Genomic DNA, 22,616 nt, shown 5'->3' with positions numbered 1-22,616 from the left:
TTATTTTTTGGTTTTTTCAAGACAGGGTTTTTCTGTGTAGCCCTGGCTGTCCCTGGAACTCACTCTGTAGACAAGGCTGGTCTCAAACTCAGAAATCCACCTGTCTCTGCCTCCCAAGTGCTGGGATTAAAGGCATGCACCACCACTGGACATAATATAGCTGTCCGTCAGTAGCCAGGCTACATTTTCCAAACTTTTACCCTTATCCACTTACCAACTTGATTTTTAGGTTTGTTTGTTTGTTCTTTAAAGACAAAACAAGGTGTTAGGGCTAGAAAAATACCCCAAGTATACAGTGCTTCCTGCCTTGTGCCAGGCCCTGGGCTCAGTTCCCAGCATGAAACAGCAAGGGGACTGGAGAGGAAGGTGGAGTCTCACTCACCAGGTTGCCCAGACTGGCCTTGAACTCCTGGCCTTAGTCAGTCCTCCTGTCTTACCACCCAATGAGCCACCATGCTTAGCAACACGTGTTACCCCACCTAAATAACATTGCTCTGTTTACTGTTAGAAGTCATACAGTTGGATCTAGGAGCTGCTTGACAAGTCCCAGCTCTGCTCGGGAGAATGAGGCCTGAGGGTGGCTTAAGTCTTGGAGTTAAAGGCCAGCCTAGGGAACAGAGAAAGACCCCTGTCTCAAGGGTTGAAGACCTCAGGCTGGTAAGATGGCTCAGCTGGTGAGATGGCTTGGCGGTTAAGAACACTGACTGGTCTTCTAGAGGTCCTGAGTTCAAATCCCAGCAACCACATGGTAGCTCACAACCATCCATAATGAGATCTGACACCCTCTTCTGATGAGTCTGAAGACAGCTACAGTACAATAAATCTTTGGGCTTGGAGCGAGCAGAGGTCCCCCAGTTCCCAACAACCCCATGAAGGCTAACAACCATCTGCACAGCTACAGTGTACTCATCTACATAAAATGAATAAATCTTTAAGAAAAGGGGGTTGAGGACCTCTTAAATCTTCTTTTTTATAGTTTTCCTCTAGAAGTCGACTACTTCCTTGCCCCATAGCAGACCTTACTATTTACAGTTACTCCTTACTGCCTTCTAGAAGATACCATGGTCCGGTAGGAAACACTGTAAGACTGCCAGGCGTAGGAGGGTTACGCTAGGAACCATAGGGAATGGAGGCTGTGGGCAGGGAAATGGGGCAGAATTTCCAGCCCAAAGGTGGAGGGACTACAATGGTTGGGAGCTGGCACTGTGCACAGACACCTTAGGAAAGGGACCAGAAGATGGAGACACCAATGCTGACATGGTCTCACCTTGCTGCACTGAATGAGAACTTGGGGAGCCTGTTTGTGGTTCATATGGACCCCGGCTACAGAAGAGGACTACCATCTGCTTATTTGTAGAAATAGAGGTGGTTTTGTTTTGTTTTGTTTTGTTTTGTTTTGTTTTGTTTTGAGACAGGGTTTCTCTGAGTAGCCCTGGCTATCCTGGAACTCACTCTGTAGACCAGGCTGGTCTTGAACTCAGAAATCCGCCTGCCTCTGCCTCCCAAGTGCTGGGGTTAAAGGTGTGCGCCACCACTGCCTGGCAGTGTTTTTGTTGTTGTATTTTAATCTACACATATTTTTAATTTTTATTTTCTTTGTTTTGTACAGGGTTTCACTGTATAACCTTGACTGTCCTGAAACTCACTTTGTAGACCAGGCTGGCTTTGAATTTAGTGTCCCGCTTCCTAACAGCTGGGAATTAAAGGTGTGTGCCACCAGTACACAGCTGGCTTCTAATTTTTTTTTTTTTTTTTTTGATAGCAGCTTACTATGTAGTCCTTCCCGGTTTAGAACTCACAGAGATCCACTTATTCCTGCCTCTCACATACTGGGATTGTTACCCCAAAAAAGTGCAACCATGTCTGGCCTCAGAGCAGCTTCTGTAAAGCATTTTCCTGACAGGGAAACCACTTCCTCATGCCCCTTGGAAACTCCTTTCTCAAGTGCTCCACCCCCACCCCAAAAGCCAGCACCCTGTCCACTGTCTTCTCCCTTGGGCTGTGTCTGTGGTGCCCAGATATTAACGTTATAGCCAGAAGCAGCATTTGAGGTTGCAAAGCTCATGACCCTCCTGGGTGACCTACCCACGCTTGAGCTCTCTCAGCTCACTAGAGTGGGTCCCTGCTAACCATCTGTATTCACCTCCACCCTGGGAGAGGGGCTACCCACCAGCAGCTCTCTGTTTAGTACAGTGATCACAGTAAGCCTACACTGATAAGGCCATATACTATTCTGCCTCAGCACTAGCCCAGACTGGCCTGGGATTTACAACTTCTGTCCCAGTTTCCGGGTGGAACTTTATTGTGAATGATGGCTGTCTGCTGTTTAGGCTTTAAAACCCTCATTGTTGAGTTTCTCATTGTAAATCAATGGATTTTACAGCTTGTCCCTTGAATCAAGAAGATCTCAAGTTGAACTGAATGGACTGTTTTCTGTTGTCCTTAATTGAGTTGGAGGGGTTCTGCAGGGTGAAGGGAATGATTGACAGATGAGGTTGTCAGGGTCAGAAAATGTGTGCTTGCTCACCTTTTACCTTAGTGTTGGATTGGTTTCATGTTTTAAGACCAGAGAGGTTTGCATAAGACAAGAAAACCTTGTGTTTGGGAGCAAGATGAAAAAGAGCAGTAGCTAAAAATTGGATGTTTAAAGCCAGACATGGTGATGCACACCTTTAATCCCAGCACTCAGTAGGCAGAGGCAGGCAGATCTCTGAGTTTGAGGCCAGCCTGGTCTACAGTCTACAGAGCAATCTCTACAACAGTTAGGGCTACACAGAGAGATCTTGTTTCAAAAAATAGAACAAACAAAAAAATGCTGTTAAAGAGTTATTTTGGGGTTTTCATCGGTTAGGAAGGTCTGATACCATTCATTAAGGAAACTTTGCTGCTAACTTTGGCCAAGAGGTCTGTCCTTCCACGTGCTTGACAGCAAGCTGAGGAGTCTGCACATGGCTTCTTCTGCTCAGTGGCTTTGCTTGGGCTGGCAGAGTAACAGTTGAGGTTTGGGATGAATGTTCTTGATTTGGCCATGGCGACCATTACTATACCACCTTACCTGGTACACACGGCAGTGCCCTGGGAGGGTGTCCCTTCTGTTAGTTCACCTTAGTCTGGCTTGACATTGGGGTTTTGCAGAGCTTGTCTATCTAGTACAAGCTGTGACAAGATTGGACAAAGTGTCTGGAGTACTCTATGGCTGAGCTCTGTAGCCCTAGCCCCGGGGGGCTCCCCGGGTACATTTTGTCCTCATGAAACTCCCAGATGTTTCTGTGTGTTGCCGTCTCCTGTGTGTGTTGTTCCCCTTCCCCCAACTACTGCAGTTGAAGTTCTAACATGGTGAGCATAATCTACTCAATAACGTGCCTTTCAGGTAAAGAACAAAACAACACAAAAAGCCACCAAAGACTCTGTAAAAAGTCTGTCCTGTGCTGTATGAGCACTTGGGTTTCACTGTGTGCAGATTTGTCTGTATAGACTAAAATCATGTAAAAGTGAACCGTTGTCCTGTTTTGTCAAAGTATCCTGAGCAGCTTTCCTAAGTGGCAGCTGAGCCAGGAGGAATTGAGAGAGATATCAGCTTATACTTTGAGTCCTAAACTCTTTCTCAGAGAAAGAAATACTCTGTAATACCTATGATTTGGTGATTTTTTTTTTCTGTTAGACTTATTTTAATGATACGATAAACTCAAATGAGAGGTCCAAGGGGCTTCTGGGCTCAACCAGCTGTTAAAGAGAGTCCAGGGCTGGCCTGGTGCAGCACAGAGAGGCCCTGTGAGGGAGAAACCTCAGGCCTTTTTATATTTCTTAATATGAAATCAACATCCCCAAGAGTACAAGACACAAACTATTTCAGACAGCTCAGAGACAGCAAGAATATGTTATGTTAGTGCCCCAACTCAGCGCTCTCTCTCTCTCTCTCTCTCTCTCTCTCTCTCTCTCTCTCTCTCTCTTTCTCTCTCTCTCTCTTTCTCTCTCCTCCTCTCCTCCCCCTCCCCCTCCTTCCTCTCTCTCCAATCTGTAGCTAGGACCTGGTGAGGCAGAGACTACATGTTCAAGCCCCAACTTCTCCATTCTGCCTGTTTTGATGTCAGTAATCATCACTCTGGGTGACAGTGGACCCTGGACAGGGCCTGCTGTACACTTTCCTCAAGGATCTTCTAGTAATGATAGTAACTCTTAATTGTTCACCTGTGACATTTTTGAACTTCTTTTGTTGTTGCTGTTGTTGTTTTGTTTGTTTGTTTGTTTTAGAGAAAAGGATTTCCTCTATGTAGTTCTTGTCCTGAAACTCATTCTGTAGACCAGGCTGCCCTTGAACTCAGTGATCCACGTTTTTCTGCCTCCTGAATGCTGGGGTTACCACTGGCTGTCTTTGAGCTACTTAAGGGGCCCTTACATTTCCAAGATGCCTCTGTGATCCTGGGCTTCTAATGTGGTGACTTTTGAGCATCTGAAGCATGTTTATCTCTGTATCAATCTTGTTGTAATTCAGTGAAAGAATAAAGCTCCAGAGTCTCACACTGTTGATGGGGAATGTTTCTGGGAAGATTGCAGCTATAAAATGCAAGCGGCAGGCCAGCCTGTGTATGGCCCTCTAACACTGAAAAAGGAAAAAGTACAAAAGTTAGTCACAGGTTACACATGCCGGTAGAAGACAGCATCTTTAGGTGTCCAGGAAGCACCCTGCCCCAAGAAGGAAGTGGGATCAGAATTCTGGAAACCAACACACTTCCTCTGCCCCAAACTAATCAAACATTGCCTCTTTTATCCATGTTGTGGTCACATATCCATCCTGAAACCTTCCTGTCTTAGAGACAGTGCACACAAGCAGGCTTAGGACATGAGTCTGTCTTCCCACTTTGAGGTACATGGTGACCTTTTGAGAATGACAAGCAGGCTGATTACCTGTCTCGTCCTCTTTGGACCAGATTTAGGGGATGTATCTTCTTTCTAAGGATGTAAGAGGTCCTGCTGACCATGGTGGTTCATGTGTCCCTGTGTCCCTGTACCTGGGAGAATGAGGTAGGAAAAGTGCCGTCAGTTTAGGGCCAACCTGGGCCACATAGTAAGACTCTGTCTCAAAATCCTCCACCCACCCACCCCTGCTTCCAGAAAAGAAATTTCTTGTCAGCTAGTGAAGAGTGTATGCTGAGCTTCTGTAATCCGTGGGTCCCTCTGTTCTGTGCACTATGGGCACCACACAGAACAAAGTCTGTATAGACAAGTCACTACCTCAAAATAAATATACACCGTATGCCATTCTGAGAGGAGCCTAGGTGAGCATTGAGTGCTGAGCCAATACACATGACAGAGTAGTGGTACATGAAACATTCTAAACTATTGTGTTGTTGCTGACTAATCCTTAACTAAATACTATAAAAGGAAAGCTGAGAGAGAAGGCTAGCTAATGTTCTGTGAACTCTGAAATGCGTCTAGGAATAGCTGACTGGATAAGAACAAGGACGCCACAGCACAGGACGGAATAGAGGTGCTGTTTGCTCAGAGATCGCCAGGTCGACTGTTTGCCTGAAACACGGATTCATTACTCTCATTGGAGAGTTAGTGGGTAAAGTGGGAGGCTTGTTCAGTGTCCCTCTGCTGTGAAGAGGCACTGTGACCACAGCAACTCTTAGAAAAGAAAGCTTCTCATTGGGCCTGGCTTACAGTTCAGAGGTTTGGTTCATTGTCATCATGGTGGGAAGCAAGGTGTCCTGAGACGGGAGACATGGTGCCGGAGGAGGAGCTGAGAGGTCACATCCAGAGGCAGCAGAAATGAAGCAACACTGGGCCTGGCTTGAGCCTTTGAAACCTCAAAGCCTACCCTCTTCCTCTTACAAGACCACAAGTACTCCAGCAAGGTCACACCTCCTAATCCTTCTCAAGTCCTGCCTCCCTGGTAACCAACCATTCAAATATATGAGCCTATGGGGGCCGGTTCAGTCTTGCACCACGATGCCTGAACATTGGTGGGCCTTGCTGGACCAAGCCTAGCTAAGTGGATGGTTGTGAGGGAAAGAGCACAGATGATTTTAATGGTAGGAGTTTGAGGAATGGGGGATTTCATACCACCTTTCTGGACTTCCTTCTTCCTTTATTGGGTGGCTTTGCATCATTAATCATTTTAGTGAATAGGTTACTGAAAATTGTTTAATAAAATAACATAGTTTGGGAGAAAAAACACCAAAGTTACATATATATAATTTATCAATACCATGGTCAGGATAGGTTGGGGTTTTTGTTTGCTCGTTTGTTTTACTTAGTTTTGTGAAAGGCCTGGCATGTATGGGAAGCTGGCACAGCTGGTCACCTTCTCACAGAGCTGTGGGCTTGCAGCAGCTATCCTGAGAATCCCTGCAGATCAGACTGGAGTTGTTGACCTGTTTGTGTTTAGTCAGCAGACCAAAGCGTTTGTGGAGCAGGAATCTTACTTACCAGTCTCTCTAAGTCCATTATCATTTGATGCTCCAAAGTGAGCCAGAGTGTTGTGAATTACACTTGAACATTTAATCCTAGCACTAAGACACTGAGACAACAGGATCTTGAGTTCAAATGGTGCTATGGTGCATAGCAAAACTCTGTCTTGGTGGGGGGAGGGAGGGGGGAGGAAAGACCAAAAAAAGAGGAGAGGTTCATAATGACTTATCTGCAGTGTGGGTGTTTTTCATGGTTTGGCACACAGGATAGCAGGCAGTGTGGCCAAGATACTTCTGCTGAGCAAACCCTGCAGCAGATGGAGGTGGGGTTGCAAGGCTCTTACTCAGTGGATCAGTGTGACCTGGGACTGAGTCAGTGCACCCCCCTGCTGTCAGGAGCTTGGTGAGCATTCCCATCGTTTCTATGTGATATGTGCAGCAACGGGAAGCAACTAATGTTTTTTAAAAAGATTTTACTTACTTATTTCATGTATATGAGTACACTGTCACTGTCTTCAGACACACCAGAAGAGGGCATCGGATCTCATTAGAGATGGTTGTGAGCCACCATGTGGTTGCTGGGAATTGAACTCAGGACCTCTAGAAGAGGAGTCAGTGCTCTTAACCGCTGAACCTTCTCTGAAGCCCTGAAAACAACTGATTTTTAATAGTTCTCAGGACTTTTACTTTTGAGAGAGGGGCCAATAGAGTTTGCTAAGTAAGAAACCTTTAAAAAGCGTGTTTGTAGCCGGGTGGTGGTGGCCCATGCCTTTAATCCCAGCACTTGGGAGGCAGAGGCAGAGGCAGGTGGATTTCTGAGTTCAAGGCCAGCCTGGTCTACAGAGTGAGTTCCAGGACAGCCAGAGCTATACAGAGAAACCATGTCTCGAAGCCCCCCACCCCCCAAAAAAGCATGATTTTTTTGTGTTCTGTCGAAAGTATATGCTAGGTGAGGCTAGGGAAATGGCTCAGCTGGTAAGAATGCCTGTTTTGCAAGCCCAAGGACCTGAGTTCAAATCCCAGCTCCCACATAAAAGGTTAGGCATGGCTATGTATGCCTAGAACCCCAGCACTGGTGAACAGCAACCGTAAGATGGGGAGCTTGCTGGCCCCAACAGCCAGCCCAGTGAAGATGATACACTTCAGCTACAGTGAGACCCCTGCCTAAGAGGAGTAAGATGGCAGGTGGTAAGGGAACACACTAATGTCCTCCTCACCTCCACAGGCCTGTGAGTGGGCGTCTGTGTGAGTGAGCATACAGTGAGTGTCTCATGCTAGGGGTTTTATGTGCGTGTGTATGTGCATCTGAGTACCACAATGTGTATGTGGAAGTCAGAAGACAACCCTTGACAATCAATTCTTTCTACCGTGTGGGTCCTGAGGATAGAACTTAGGTCATTCATAAGGCTTGGCTACAAGAATGTCTTTACCCACTGAGCCATCTTACTGGCCCAGTTGTAATTTTTGATTAGGATGTAATATAAAGAGCAGAATTATCTATCATAACTGAATTTCTACAAACACCACACTCAGTTGAGCACCAGTAGAGGAAGCACGCCAGTGCCACCTTGGTATCTTCACCATGTGTGTTCCAAATAGCCTCATTCTTTTCTTAAGTGCCTTCCTAATTTGGGCTAACATATCCAAGGAGTCTCTGGAAGGGGGGCTGGGAGTGGGAACAGCCCATGGCTGAAACTGGCTCTTCCTCCTTGTACAGTCTCATCTCTTCATCAGTTGACTTTCATTGAGTCAAAGTACACACGTGCACGCATGTGCGAGTGTGTGGTATGGGTGTGTGATGTGTGTGTGTGGGGGGGGAGTTGAGTCATAAGTCAAAGCAGTGCAGAGGCTAGACAAGTGCAGCCGTGGGTAGTGTTAGAGATTCCCTGGAATAGTTCCAGTGAAGCTGAGTGTGTGGGCTGCCGACATCAGCTGTTGAGCGTCTTGTGCAGGGAAAGGGTGGGAGAGACAGCTCTCACTCTCAGAGCTCACAACAGGCTGCAGGCTTTATCTGTACGGGCTATGAGCATGCAGGTGCTCTTACTGTCTCTCTGTGTGTCTCTGTCTGTCTCTGTCTCTGTCTCTGTCTCTCTCTCTCTCTCTCTCTCTGTCTCTCTCCCCACCCCCTGTCATTTGTTCACTCCTTCATTCATTCCTTTGTTTATGCATGTTTTGCCTGCATGTATGTCTATGCCCCACATTCATCCCTGGTGCCTCTAGAAGGCAGGCTTGGATCCCCTAGAACTGGAGTTAGTAGACTGTTGTAGCCGGGCGGTGATGGCGCACGCCTTTAATCCCAGCACTCGGGAGGCAGAGTCAGGTGGATTTCTGAGTTCGAGGCCAGTCTGGTTTACAGAGTGAGTTCCAGGATAGCCAGGGCTACACAGAGAAACCCTATCTCGGGGAAAAAAAAAAAAGACAGTTGTGAGCATCCTTGTGGGTGTTGGGAATTGAACACAGGGCAGGTCCTTTGGAAGAGCAACCACTAGTCATAACCACTGAGTCATCATCTCTCCATACCTAAAAAGTTACTTTTTGAGTTAATGTTGTTCTGATGTCCAGTTTCCCTGTGAAAGCTGTTACATGCATAAAGCAGGAAGTTCTGACCTCTGTCTCCCAGTGACTTCTCTGTCCTCCCCACTCTGCAGAGTGGGGCTCTGATTGTTTGCTGTTTCCAGATAACTGAAATTGTAATCATCCTTGTGCCAAGCATCGTATCTCCCTGCCATCTGGGCAACAAAAGTGTAGTAACACCGAGTGACAGTTTAGTGCTAGAGAGAACTGTGGATGGAAATTGTCTCCAGATCTGGGAGTGCCTTGCTTGGCATCCCATGCTTTAGCAGAAGGACACTTTTTAGGGATCTGGCCTCTCTATCTTGGTAAAGATGACAGTAAGAACATGCAGCTTTGAGGACTCTTGGTATGCCATGGATGGTTTGTTGTTTGGTTTTGGTTTTTGTTTTTAACAAGGCTTCTGGGTGCAGTCAAACAGGCCTTCACTACGTGAATCCCTTATTCTTTTATAATGTACAAATAGGTCACAGTCAGTGCCTTGTCAGCCTGTCTTACAGGCTTTTCTCAACTCCAGAACGTGTAGGTTAACCCCAGCAGCTCTTGCCCAAGCTTGCGTACTGCTTTGACATTACCAGACAAGCCCTTATTTTTGGTTGATGATAGTACTGGCCTTAAGCAACTTTAAAAAAAAAAAAAGTAAGGAAGAAAGAAAAGAGAAAAGTAGTGCGTCTCCTGGTGGGCTGCAGAGAACTCTGTTTCGTAGATGGTGTTGCAGTCAGGGGCTTCTTATTCCTAACCCTTTACTCAGTGCACCTGTTCGAGCCACAGAACACACTTCTGCTGGCCACTGTCATATAGTCATAGGCCAGTGTTTGCTAATGAAGGCTTTTATATTATGCATGTGCTAAATACAGTGCATCACCACGCTCTTTAATAAAATGTGAATTTTTTTAAAAAAGATTTTATTTTATGTGTGTGCCTGGGTGTATGTGCATGTTTCACACACATGAAAATGCTCTTGAAGGCCAGGACTTCAGATCCCCCAGAACTGGAGTTGAGCCCCCAGGCTGTATGTGAGCTGCCCAGTGTGGATGCTGGGAATCAAACCTGGGTCCCCTTCAAGAGAAGCAAGCATTCGAAGTAACTGCTGAACCATCTGTCCAGCCCTGTTCCCCTCCCCCTCTTTTTTCACAGGGTTTCTCTGTGTAGCTATCCTGGAGTGTAGATCTGGCCAACCTCAAATTCAGAGATCCACCTGCCTCTGCCTCCTAAAAGCTGGGATTAAAGGCATGCACCAGCACACCATGCGCAGCCCAACCCCTTTTTTTAACTTTTATTATTGTGTGTGTGTGGATACAGAACAGCTGCAGGCATTTGGTTCTCTTAGTTTTGGTTTGGTTTGGTTTGGTTTGGTTTGGTTGGGTTTTCTGGAACTCACTCTCTGGACCAGGCTGACACCTTTAACTTGCAGAGAGCTGCCTGTCTCTGCTTCAGTGCTGGCATTGAAGCCATTCTGTTCCCTTTACACTGGGTTCTGGAGCTCCAGCTCACCGGCTGGCATGGCAGCTGCTCTCACCCCTGAGCCGTCTCACCCCGTCTTGCCAGGCATGGCAGCTGCTCTCACCCACTGAGCCATCTCACCCCGTCTTACCAGCCCATAAATGTTTGTTTGTTTAAGGGCAAAATTAAAAACAAAAAAATTAAAAATTAAATTTGGTGTGGTAGCTAGGCAGTGGTGGCACTTGCCTTTAATCAGGCTACACAGAGAAACCCTGCCCCCCCCCCCCAAACAAACAAACAAACAAAAAATTTGATGTGGTAACTTATGCCTCTAATTCCAGTATACAAGAGGCTGACATAAGAAGATTGCCCTTAGGAACTATGAACCAGCCTGAGGTTCATAGTTCAAGGCCAGCCAATGCTATAAACCCCTGTGGAATGAAAACAAGGTAGTAATGTCCTACCACTGCACTGTGTGAGACCACTTTACGCTTATCCCTGCCTACCTTACAAATGAATGCAACCCAGACTGTAGTTATTTGGCTTTGAGTTACTGGGGTCACCCCTGAGACACCTCCCCAGCAGCGTACCTCAGTCCCAGCAGTGTACCTCAGACCCAGCAGTGTACCTCAGTCCCAGTAGTGTACCTCAGTCCCAGCAGTGTACCTCAGTCCCAGTAGTGTACCTCAGTCCCAGCAGTGTACCTCAGTCCCAGCAGTGTACCTCAGTCCCAGCAGTGTACCTCAGTCCCAGCAGTGTACCTCAGTCCCAGTAGTGTACCTCAGACCCAGCAGTGTACCTCAGTCCCAGCAGTGTACCTCAGTCCCAGCAGTGTACCTCAGTCCCAGCAGCGTACCTCAGACCCAGCAGTGTACCTCAGACCCAGCAGTGTACCTCAGTCCCAGCAGTGTACCTCAGTCCCAGTAGTGTACCTCAGACCCAGCAGTGTACCTCAGACCCAGCAGTGTACCTCAGACCCAGCAGTGTACCTCAGACCCAGCAGCGTACCTCAGACCCAGCAGCGTACCTCAGACCCAGCAGCGTACCTCAGACCCAACAGCGTACCTCAGACCCAGCAGCGTACCTCAGTCCCAGCAGTGTACCTCAGACCCAGCAGCGTACCTCAGATACTTGCCTTTTCCCCAGGCCATGTGTTTATGGTACATCTCCTCTCATGGTGGCTTCCTCCTCCTCCCCTTTTTCCTCCTCCTCCTCCTGGTCCCTCCTCTCTTCCCAAACCAGGTAACTTGAAATCCACCTACCTCTAATCCAACCACTAATTAGTTGTAGCCAATTTTATTTATCCAGTAGTTTTAAATCAAGGAACGCGGTTTGCTCAACAAAAGCTTTGTGCAAGTGAGAATTCACTCGTAGGCCTAGACCTTCAGGTAGAGAATTTAGCATAAGACTCTGGAATTTGAGGGAGGCTGTCTCGTTGAGTTGAGTGTTTACTGTTAATATATTAGCATTTGCAGAATTGGCCATGTCAGCTTTGTTTTATTTTTTTGTGACAAGGATCTCACTATGTAGCTCTGGCTGGCCTCAGACTCACAGAAATCACCATGCCTTTGCCTTCTAAGTGCTGGGATTAAATGCCTGTGCCACCACAACAGGTCTGTGTTGACATTTATACACATGCTAAAAGCCAGTGACTGTTCCCTGTGGCTAGAAGCTGGCCAGCAAGGCACAGGGGGTGGCAGCATGGTGAAGCTCCTCTGCTTGCCACGTTCATTGATGTTCATGGTACTGTTGCAGCTGACGCTTGTTGCCCCTTTTGATGTGTTATGTCACATAAAAGTGTCACATACAAGCAAGGCGGTGGTGCATGCCTTTAATCCTAGCACTTGGGAGGCAGAGGCAGGTGGATTTCTGAGTTCCAGGTCAGCCAGGGCTATACAGAGAAACCCTGTCTCAATGAATGAATGAATGAATGAATGAATGAATGAAATGTCACATGCAAACATCAGCCAGGTTAAAGTTTCTGGTTTCTAATTTGACTGATCTTCAGCATCTCAAAGTCGCTTTGTCAAAAACATCTTACCAGCCAGGCAGTGGCGCATGCCTTTAATCCCAGCACTTGGGAGACAGAGGTAGGTGGATTTCTGAGTTCGAGGCCAGCCTGGTCTACAGAGTGAGTTCCAGGACAGCCAGGGCTATACAGAGATAGTCCTGTCTCGGAAAAAAACCATCTTACCCACTTCCTCTTAGAGCTTCATGGTGTAGTTTGTACTCTTCACCACTGACTTGGGCAGCGCTTCCTTTGCTCCCGTTTGGAGGTGAACTCACACTATGTTTTCTCTTCCTTCATTCTTTCTTTTGGGGACCTCAAAACTTTCAGCAAACTGACTGTTTCTACTCTTAATTTCTAGAAGTGGAAGTGGAAGCCACCACGCCCTTCCCCCTTTCTCTCTCTCTGTCTCTCTCTATATATCGAGACAGGGTTTCTCTATGTAGCCCTGGCTGGCCTCAGACTCACGGAGATCCTCCTGCCTCTGTTCCCGGGGTGTTGGGGTTAAAGGTGTGCGCCACCACTGCCCGGCCATCTTCTTTCTTAATATCAACTTTTAAAACCAAGCATGGCGGGTGGTCCATACCTGTAATCCTAGAATTTGGGAGGGTGAGGATTGGGAGCTCTAATCAGCCTGTTGTTCAGGGTGAGCCTCAATCTCAGAAACCAACCCAAACAGTTTGTGTTCACAGCACTTGGGAGATGGAGGTAGCAGGGTCAGAAATTCAAGGTCTCCCCCAGCCACAAGGTTCCAGTTTAGCCTAAGCTACACAAGACTGTCTTAAAAGGCTAGCCTTCTGCTCTCTGTGCTTTGTTACCTGGAGTCTTGGGCCTGAGTCCTGCTGATTGGTCTGCCTCCAGGAGTGCTGACCTGAACGTGGGTTGTAGGATCTGCTTGCCTGCTCTTAGAATAGTTTCCTATGCACTGGCGCGGATATGTATCTGTGAGCAGAGCAGTGGGAGCTGCTTGCTGGGAGACTGCAGAGAGGGAAGCTGCTGGGAACCTGTGCTGGGAGTTTGCACTGGCTCGGGCTCCCTCTGCTCTCTGTCTGTTAAAGAAGCCTCCTTAAGAAAACACACCCTCCCATTAAGGGTTTAATTCTAGGTGTTAAGAAAAAAGCCTGACCTTTCATTTCTAGAGTTTCTTTTTCTGTAACTTTCACAGTTTAGTTACAAGAATTCTGATATTTAAATTGGGCTTCCATAAGCCCAGAAAACATTATTGTCTCTAACAGTACTTATAATAAGGGAAAATGATTGATTTTTTTCTTGTCTTACTATTTTTCAGGTTTTGAATGAAGAATGTGATCAGAACTGGTATAAGGCAGAACTCAATGGGAAAGATGGCTTCATCCCCAAGAATTACATAGAAATGAAACCACATCCGTAAGTCAGATTCTGTGGTTCCCCTAAGCAAAGAGCTTGCCTGCTTGTCTTAAGTACCATTTTGATTTGAATTTTTGGGGGGATGATGGAGAGGAGAGGGTCTCACTATGTGGCCGTTGTTGCTCCTAAGCTTGCTCTGTAGACCAGGCTGACCTCACAGAGACCACCTGCCTCTACCTCCCTACTGTTCCAGCATGCCTGGGTTGGTTTGGTTTTGTGAGAAAGGCTTAAAGTCTTAGTGAAGAAATCAGAATCAAAATAATAATAATGAAGAAGTCAATGCCAGCACACACATCTTGCCTTCTTTTAAAAAGTAAATTGTGGCCAGGCATTGGTGACACAATTTTAATCCCAGTGCTCTGGAGGTAGCTGAGGGTACACAAACAAGCCCTATCTTGAAAACAACAACACAATAAATTGTGTATGTGTCTGTGTGAGTTTTGCATGCATGAGACATGAAAAGGCAGCAGTGTTCCTCTGGAAATGAAATTCTAGGTGGTTGTGAGCCACCAACATGGATGATGGGAACTGAGCCCAGATCCTCTAAAAGAGCATTAAATGTTCTTAAACACTCAGCCATCTCTTTCCCTGCTCTCTTCTTTTCCTTCCCTTCTTTCTTTACCCTGTCCCCTTCATCCTGGGGATAGTAAGTAAGTGAGTATCAGAGGACTAACCGCCATCCCCTAAAATCCACGCTTTACTGATCCATTAGAGCTGAGCTTGCTTTAGCATGCACAAAGCCCTGAATTCTAGCACCATAAGAAAAAATGGTGCCCTGATTAGCACCATAAGAAAAAATAGTTTTAAAAATAAATAAAAACCGTAAAGGGATGTGGTTTCATGGTAGAAGGCTTCTCTCAAATTCAGGAGGCCTAGATTCCCAGCACTAGAGTAGAGACTGTGGTAGTGAGTGCTTATATCTTTTGGCATTGAACAAATGCCTGGCCAGCCTAGGGGCCAGCAGGCCTGACAGCTGAAGTACAATTTTCCAATCCAGGGTAGAAAGAAGGAACTGAATCTCAAAAGTTGTTCTCTGATATCCACAAGTGCTTCATGTCATGTGAGTGCCTATGCATGTGCATGTACATACAATAATAAATTTTTAGAAATTAAAGAAAAGGGCAGCCTCAGATTTAACAGTTGAGTTGTGGGACATTAAAACATGGGGTACGTTTAGGCTGGGAGCCAAGGTTTCCTGACTGCCGCTCAGATCTTGCTGTTTCCCCTTTACATAAAGTATTTTGGGGTGGGGGTATGTATACCTGAGATAGCTTCCCTTGAGGTTGAGGCAGAAGTATTGGTTGTTTGGGCCTATGGACAATTGGAAGGGCTTGGTGAGCTCAGTGCCAGAGCTCTTAAGCACCTTCAGTGAGGCACTGGGGTCAGATCCTTCCTGCTCTCAGTAAAGACCTAAGCAGGAAGCTCAGCATGATCCGTGAAGCTGGCTGAAGGACAGGCAGGGCTCCATTCCTTCTGAACTCTAATGCAGAAGGGAGTTGAGCATTCAGGAGCCTTTCTCCAGGCTACACTGCTGTGAAGGCCGCTTCTTCTAATTGTTTCTGTGACTTCACAGGCTCAGTTCCCACCCTGGAACTGCCACATGTTCTAATAATGTACATGTTGCATAGTGTGGCCCACAGTGCAGTGTGGCAGAGGTCAGCCCTGCCCTACCCGCTTTGTTTGGAGAGGAAGAGGGCAGTTGTACAGTAGACTGCCAGCCACCTGATGATGCACTCGGGTCCAGTGAAGACCACCTACAGTGGCTGCCACTGCAGTGCTGCAGTGGGAGCTGTGTGCCCAGCAAATGACACATACCCTTCATAGTAAGTGCATGTGGGTGGGGCCTGTGACATGCTATAAATACTACATTGGAAAATACATCTCTTCTACCCTCGGCTTCCTTGCTTGCTATTTCTAGGGTAGTACACACTAGTCCAGGCTTTTTTAAAGATTAGCAGAACATTTGTCTGTGGGCATGCAGTTATACATAAATATCATCATTAAAAGAAACTGGTCAGGCTCGGAATATAGTTCAGTGTTGAAGGACCAGCCCAGTGTGCACAAGGCTTTAACTTCTGCCTCTAGCACTGCAAACCAGTAATACTTTTAGGAGAAGCTTACTGGTTTGTAAATAGCTTGGGAAAGAATATCCATGGCCGGACGCTATGTGCTGTTCCCCCTGCTGCTGGAAACTCGAGACGGTGTGTGCTTAGTAAGCCAGGAGCAGGCAGGCAAGGCTCCGATCTGTGAAATGGGTTACAAACTAAGTGTTTTGTTTTGTTTTAGTTTTCAGTATATAACCCAGACAGGCCTTGACGTTACAGTAACTCTGCCTCTTCCTTCTCAGTACTAGAATTACAGGTACAATTCTAGAACTAAAATTTTTAAATTGAAGATAAAATTGTGTTGATTCTTAAGTTGAGAATAAGAAAGCACTGGGGCTTACACAAATGTAGGATTCAGGGCTGGGGAGATGGCTCAGCGGTTAAGAGCACTGACTACTCTTCCAGAGGTCCTGAGTTCAATTCCCACCAACCACATGGTGGCTCACAACCATCTGTAACGGGGTGAGATGCCCGTTTCTGGTGTGTCTGAAGACAGCAACAGTAGACTCATACATAAAATAAATAAATAAAACTTTAAAAAACAAAAAACAAAACAAATGTGGGATTCATGCCTGTAAGGAAAGGTGTGGATGCACACACTGCCTGCTGCGGAACCTTGAGGGAAAATGTTTCTTTTTATTTTTCCTTAATGCACATTTAGGCCACTTTAATTTAAATCCACTGCTTTATAGCTTTAAAAAAAAAGAGTGAATATGGTCATAAAGCATTATATAAAATTCTCAAAAAAGTAATTGTTTAAAAAGTATGTGCTAGGCAAGAAAGATGGCTCTTCCAGAGGTCCTGAGTTCAGTTCCCAGCAACCACACAATTGCTCACAACCATCTGTAATGGGATCCAATTCCCTCTTCTGGTGTGTCTAAAGACAGCTAGAGTGTACTCATATGCATGAAATCAATAAAATAAGTCTTAAAAAATAAAAAATAGCCAGGCATGCCTTTAATCCCAGCACTTGGGAGGCAGAGGCAGGTGGATTTCTGCGTTCGAAGCCAGCCTGGTCTACAGAGTGAGTTCCAGGACAGCCAGGGCTATACAGAGAAACCCTGTCTCACAAAAACCAAAAAAAAAAAAAAAAAAAATCTAAAAACCCATGAGCTCTGCGTATGGCAAATACCCACAGTTCTCAGTAATTGGTAAGCCACTGTGGACCAGACATAAAACCCTGAGTCAAAACAAACATCAGCCTTGGTGGCTTACTCTTAAAATTCCACCTCTCAGAGCTAAGCAGGAGTGGAGTCGTTCCGAGACAGCCAGATTGGCACACAGACTTCTAGGACAGCTGAGAAGACACCAGTAGGGCCGCAGAGGTGCTCAGCAAGCAGAGTGCTTGTCACACAGCCAGATGGCCTGGGTTTGACTCCTGCAACTCACCAAAAGCTGTGAGAGCACAGTGACCCCACAGGGTGTCTTCTGACCCCACGGATACACGCTGGTTTTAGAAATGAAAAGGTGATTATAAAGTTAACTTTACCCAGCACTTGGGAGACAGAGGCAAGTGGATTTCTGAGTTCAAGGACAAGCTGTTTCTCTAGCTTGAAATAAAAAATTTTAAATATGATTATGAAAGTTAGGTCTATGTAATTAGCAGGCAGGATCTTGTTGAGCATGCATGAGGCCCGAGGTTCAGCATCCAGCACATCATCAAACCAGGCATGGTGGGACACACTGTGGCATAAGCTTTGTCACTAATAGACTGAGTCTGTTAGTCTGATGCTGTTGTGGTTATCGTATGCATATTTTAAAAAGTTTGGATACCTTAAGGTAAGGTAGAGCTTTGGTTTTTCTAGACAGTCTTACTGTGTAGCTCTGGCTGTCCTGAAACTATGCAGACCAAGCTGACCTCAAACCACAGAGATCCACCTTTGTCTGCCTTCTGGGTGCTAGGAATAAAGGTGCACACCACTGCCACAACCTAGAGGCTGCTTTCTCACAACCCAAGCCTCCCCCCTGCTTTCCAGGATCCACGCCTTCTACCAGGCCACGTTCTGAGCCTTCCCCTTCCCCTGCACTGCTGTTATGAAATGGCTCTGAAAGGCCTATCTTCCCTCTGCCCTTATCCTGGGGGCCAGGGCTTCCCTAGATCCCTCCTGATGAGTGAGTGAGAGAGAGAGGCAGGAGGGCTTTGGCCTCTGAAACTGGCTTTCCGACTGCGTGTTGGGAATGGTCTCCTTGTAGACTGAAGAGTGGCCTGTTTTGCTGCTTTGAGTCATGATCTATAGAGTGGTGGAAGCGAAGCTGTTTGAAAGCTCCATCTCAGGAAGGTCCTGAGCCAGACAGTAGCCCCAGGGAGCCTTAGGCAAGAAACCAGCAGGTAAACTCTGCCCTCTTTCTCAGACTTGGAGCACTCTCATTTACATGCCAGGCTGTCCAGTCTCTTTGTGGGGAAGCAGATGTTGACCAGCTTGCCTTCCTTCCTTCCTTAGGTGGTTTTTTGGCAAAATCCCCAGAGCCAAGGCAGAAGAAATGCTTAGCAAACAGCGGCATGATGGGGCCTTCCTGATCCGAGAGAGTGAGAGTGCTCCTGGGGACTTCTCCCTGTCTGTCAAGTAAGTATTTCCTGCTGGAGCTGCCATGGACTGCGTTGTGAGGCTATGGAAAGATGTTAATGTATCTTTTCCTGTGATCCTAATGTTTGCTCTAAGGCCTAGTTGTAGCAGATCTGAGTTTTAGGTTCCCAGAGTCATGAACCTATGGGAGCTGACAGCACTCAGGGTTGGTTTAATCCGCACCACTTCTCACCCCATCCTGCCTGCCTTCTCTGCAGTGTCTGCTGCCGCTCTAATGATAACTGCTTGCATGTCCGTGGTTCACCTGGACCTGACATAGGGTTTCCATGAGGGGTGTTGTCTCAAAAATCCAAATAGGAATGGGCATGACATCACATGCCTTTAATCCCAGCACTTGAGAGGCAAAGACAGGTCGAGCTCTGAGTTCCATGCCAGCCAGAGTGAGATCCTGTCTAAAAGAAAGAATGACTTTGTACCGTCTGACCCATCATCCTTTTCTAGATAATGTGTTACCGCAGAAGCCTGCCCCAAAACTCATCTTTTTTTTTTTTTTTTTTAAAAAAACACAGACTCTTCTCTGCACCCCAGGCTGTCCAGGAACTTGGTAGGCAGCAGAAACTGTCCTCAAATTGATGGCAACCTGCCTGTCTCGGGCTTCTGAGGACTGGGGTTACAGGCGTGAGCAGCTACATCCTCCTTCATTGTTTACCTGTAACAAGGTTAGGGAGCCCAGTGTCTCTAACCTGAGTGCCAGGGAAGTGAGAGGACTGACTCTGAGGAGTCAGCTTGCATTCTCTGCTGCCTTGTGGGATCTTAAGGTTTAAACCCCAACTTGTCAGGCCTGAGCACAAGTGCCTCGACTCAACTGAATCACCCAGCAGTCCTGGCTGTTGTAAATACACCAACCAGGGTTTCACTAAATGGGCCACACTGGGAGCTCAGGTGTAGCACATTGAGGGACCTGGCTCCCATCACTAGCACCATGACAAATGAGTGAAGGAGTGAATTACCCAGACTAGCCTTGAACTCTGAGTCCTCTGTCATTTACCTGAAGCAGGGAGGATGTCAGGCCTTCAGCTCAGGCACCAGAACCAAGTTGTTCTCTGAATGCAGAGGTGAGAGCCTGGGTGAGATTTGATGCCTCAGAAGGCTTGCAGTACTTTTCTTCTTTTTTCTTTTTGGTTTATTAAGACAAGATTTCTCTGTGTGTCCCTGGCTGGCCTGGCTGGCCTCAAACTATTCTTTTTTTCAACTGAGTATGATAACAGCTTTCTCTTATAACCTGTTTTTTTGGTTTTGCTTATTGACGATTTTGATTAAACACATGCAAGTAAAGGTCACACACAGCCTTCTAGTCTGGTTTGCAGGGTTAGCATTTTTAGGCTTGTCAGTAGCTTGTGTGTCATCTGCTTTTCTTTGCCTGAACTGCTCCAAGTAGCAGTAAAACAGCTCAGGAAGGGGAGCCAAGTGGTTAGTCAGTAGGTAGTGGCTGCCCCTGGGCAGTGCTGGGCTGGAGAGCAGCCTGTGTTCAGCGCTGTCACATCTACGTGTGCCCGCCTGGTGTACGCCACCTTCCTTCCACCAAAGAAAGCCGTGGAGGGATGGAGACCTAGGGCAGCAGGCAGAGTGCTTGCTTTAGTGAGCATGAGGTCCTAGGTTCCAGCAACTGAGTGTAATCCCAGCACTTAGGAGGTTGAAGCAGGAGGATTATAAATTCTGGGTCAGTCTGGGCTACATAAGATCCTGGCTAATGACATGGCTCAGTGGGTAAAGATAGTTGTCATCTAGCCAGTTGATGTGAGTTTGATTTTCCCAGGACCCACAGTGGAAGGGGAGGAGGACTGATTTCCACAGGTGTCCCCCTGACCTGTGCTAGAGAAACGTAATCTTAAAGTTAAACAGAAAATGTTTTTTTTTTTTTTTTTTTTTTTTTTTTTTTTTTTTATTTTTTGAGACAGGGTTTCTCTGTGTAGCCCTGGCTGTCCTGGAACTCACTCTGTAGACCAGGCTGGCCTCGAACTCAGAAATCCACCTGCCCCTGCCTCCCAAGCGCTGGGATTTTGGCCACCACTGCCCGGCCAAAAAGTGTTTAATGATGTTAATAAGTCATCACTTAGGAATAAAATATACGAGGTATATGGCTCGGTTGGTAACTACCATGCAAACAAGGGGACCCAAGTTAGGGTCCACAGTGCAAAAGCTAGAGAGGGAGATCGCTAGAGTTGTAGCCAGGTAGCCTAGTGTAATCCTTGAGCCCCAAGTTCAGTGAGGGACGTACTTCAGACATCCAGCGTTGACATTAGGTTTCCACACATGTGCACATGTGCATTCACACCTGATGGACATGTACACATACACAAGGAACACGTGGACTTCTGCCTTTAGTGAATCATCTTCCCAGGGCTTCGCTCAGCTCCAGGCTCTAAGACAGTACACTAGTTGGAGGTCTTCGGAGTCTGGTAGAAAAATGTGATAGAAGGTCCTGCTGGGCGGGCAGGACCTATGGATCCTGAGCTACAGTCCTCTTGAAACCATCTCCATTGCTTCTCAGTGATACCATGATGAAGTTGCTGGCTGCTTTGTTTGGTCTTGCTTTCCTCCATTTCAGTTACCACAGGCCAACTGGAAGTTCCAGAAATAACTCCTGGATTTTAGATAACTTTTATGATGGCATATTGTTGTAATTGTTTCAGTGAAAATAAACTTTATCAGATTATATGTGCCTATGGGGAAACAGTGAATGCATCTGGAGCTTGGTATCTGGTTTCCAACTTGCCCTGGGTGTTTGGAAGCCTTGAAGGTCCGACAGTGCCCGGCTGGATGCTCAGTGCTGCCATCTGTTGCTTTGTCTTTAGAATTCCTTTACTTTTTAAGCCTTAAGACTAAAGAAGAGGCTGGGCAGTGGTGGCGCACGCCTTTAATCCCAGCATTGGGAGGCAGAGGCAGGTGGATTTCTGAGTTCGAGGCCAGCCTGGTCTACAGAGTGAGTTTCAGGACAGCCAGGGCTACACAGAGAAACCCTGTCTCAAAAAAAAAAAAAAAAAAATGAAGAAGAGACTACTAGAAGAAATTTAAAGGCTTGGCAGTGAACACCTGTCCAGGTGTCACGAAGGCAGAGCCATCAGCATCAGTCAGTCACATTGGACAGTCCTGACCGGGTCAAGAGAGCATGGTATTCCAGGGATGGAGTATTGGTTTCTTGATACTTAGGTCTTGTTACTATAAGAAAGAAACAATATGAAAACTCCTCACTGAAGAGCATGGCATTGGCATACCTGTAACCTCAGCAATGGGAGGCTGATTCAGAAGGATCTCCATGAGTTCTAGACCAGCTTAGACAGTTAGTGAGCTCAAAGCCAACCTGAGCTAATGTTTGACTATCACACCACTTTTGGAACTGTTAAGGCGGATGAAGCTGTAGCTCCACAAGAGGGCTGTGTTAGCACACACACAGCCATCTCAGGGTCAGACTAGTGGGTGGGCTTCCCCTGTGAATGTAACCAGTCAGGAGGGCTTAGGGGAGGCTCCTGGGATGGTCCACTTCTCTCCAGCTGGATACTCAGGGTGCTATGCAGCTATTGTGTCCCCAAGCTCTGGAAAGCTACACCAGAGAGCAGTTCCCTGGACACTGCAGGTTTGGGACAGCCCTGCAGAGCCCTGTGGCTGCTTCATGCCTCTTTTCCCCATCCTCAGGTTTGGAAATGATGTGCAGCACTTCAAGGTGCTCCGTGACGGAGCCGGGAAGTATTTCCTGTGGGTGGTGAAGTTTAACTCTTTGAATGAGCTGGTAGATTACCACAGATCAACATCCGTGTCCAGGAACCAGCAGATATTCTTACGGGACATAGAACAGGTGCCACAGGTAAGCAGAGAGCTTCGCTCACTTGCAGCAGGCGTAAAGTCCAGGCATGACCACCACAGGGACTTCCTGCATGCTCAGGCTGGCTCGTGGCGGTGAAGCTCTGCAGTTGGCACTCAGGTGGTTGTGTCCCCATGCAGCCTGTGAGGGATGCTGTCTGCACTCATTCCTCACATACGAGCAGGAGTTCTGGTTAGGACTGCCTCATTTACAGCCTAAGTGACGGGAACACAAATATTATTTTCAAACCTGTTAAGAGAACTCTGGCACATACAGCCAAAGTGTCTGCTGCTCCCCACTAACCAA

At 46.8% G+C, this 22,616-nt stretch overlaps 1 protein-coding gene across 3 annotated transcripts in view; it reads left to right on the top strand.

Moving 5' to 3' along the window:
* Grb2 (growth factor receptor bound protein 2) overlaps positions 1-22,616 on the top strand; it is a 67,657-nt gene that overhangs the window by 44,296 nt on the left and 745 nt on the right. For all 3 annotated transcript variants that reach the window (XM_031350535.1, XM_031350537.1, XM_031350536.1), the window contains exons 3-5: positions 13,724-13,821; positions 18,368-18,490; positions 22,145-22,313. In XM_031350535.1, coding sequence (XP_031206395.1) covers positions 13,724-13,821; positions 18,368-18,490; positions 22,145-22,313 — 390 coding nt within the window. The remainder of the gene's footprint in view (positions 1-13,723; positions 13,822-18,367; positions 18,491-22,144; positions 22,314-22,616) is intronic.

The sequence above is a fragment of the Mastomys coucha genome, unplaced genomic scaffold (genome assembly GCF_008632895.1).
Source record: "Mastomys coucha isolate ucsf_1 unplaced genomic scaffold, UCSF_Mcou_1 pScaffold5, whole genome shotgun sequence".
NCBI lineage: Eukaryota > Metazoa > Chordata > Mammalia > Rodentia > Muridae > Mastomys > Mastomys coucha.
This window is presented reverse-complemented; position numbering and strand designations above follow the sequence as displayed.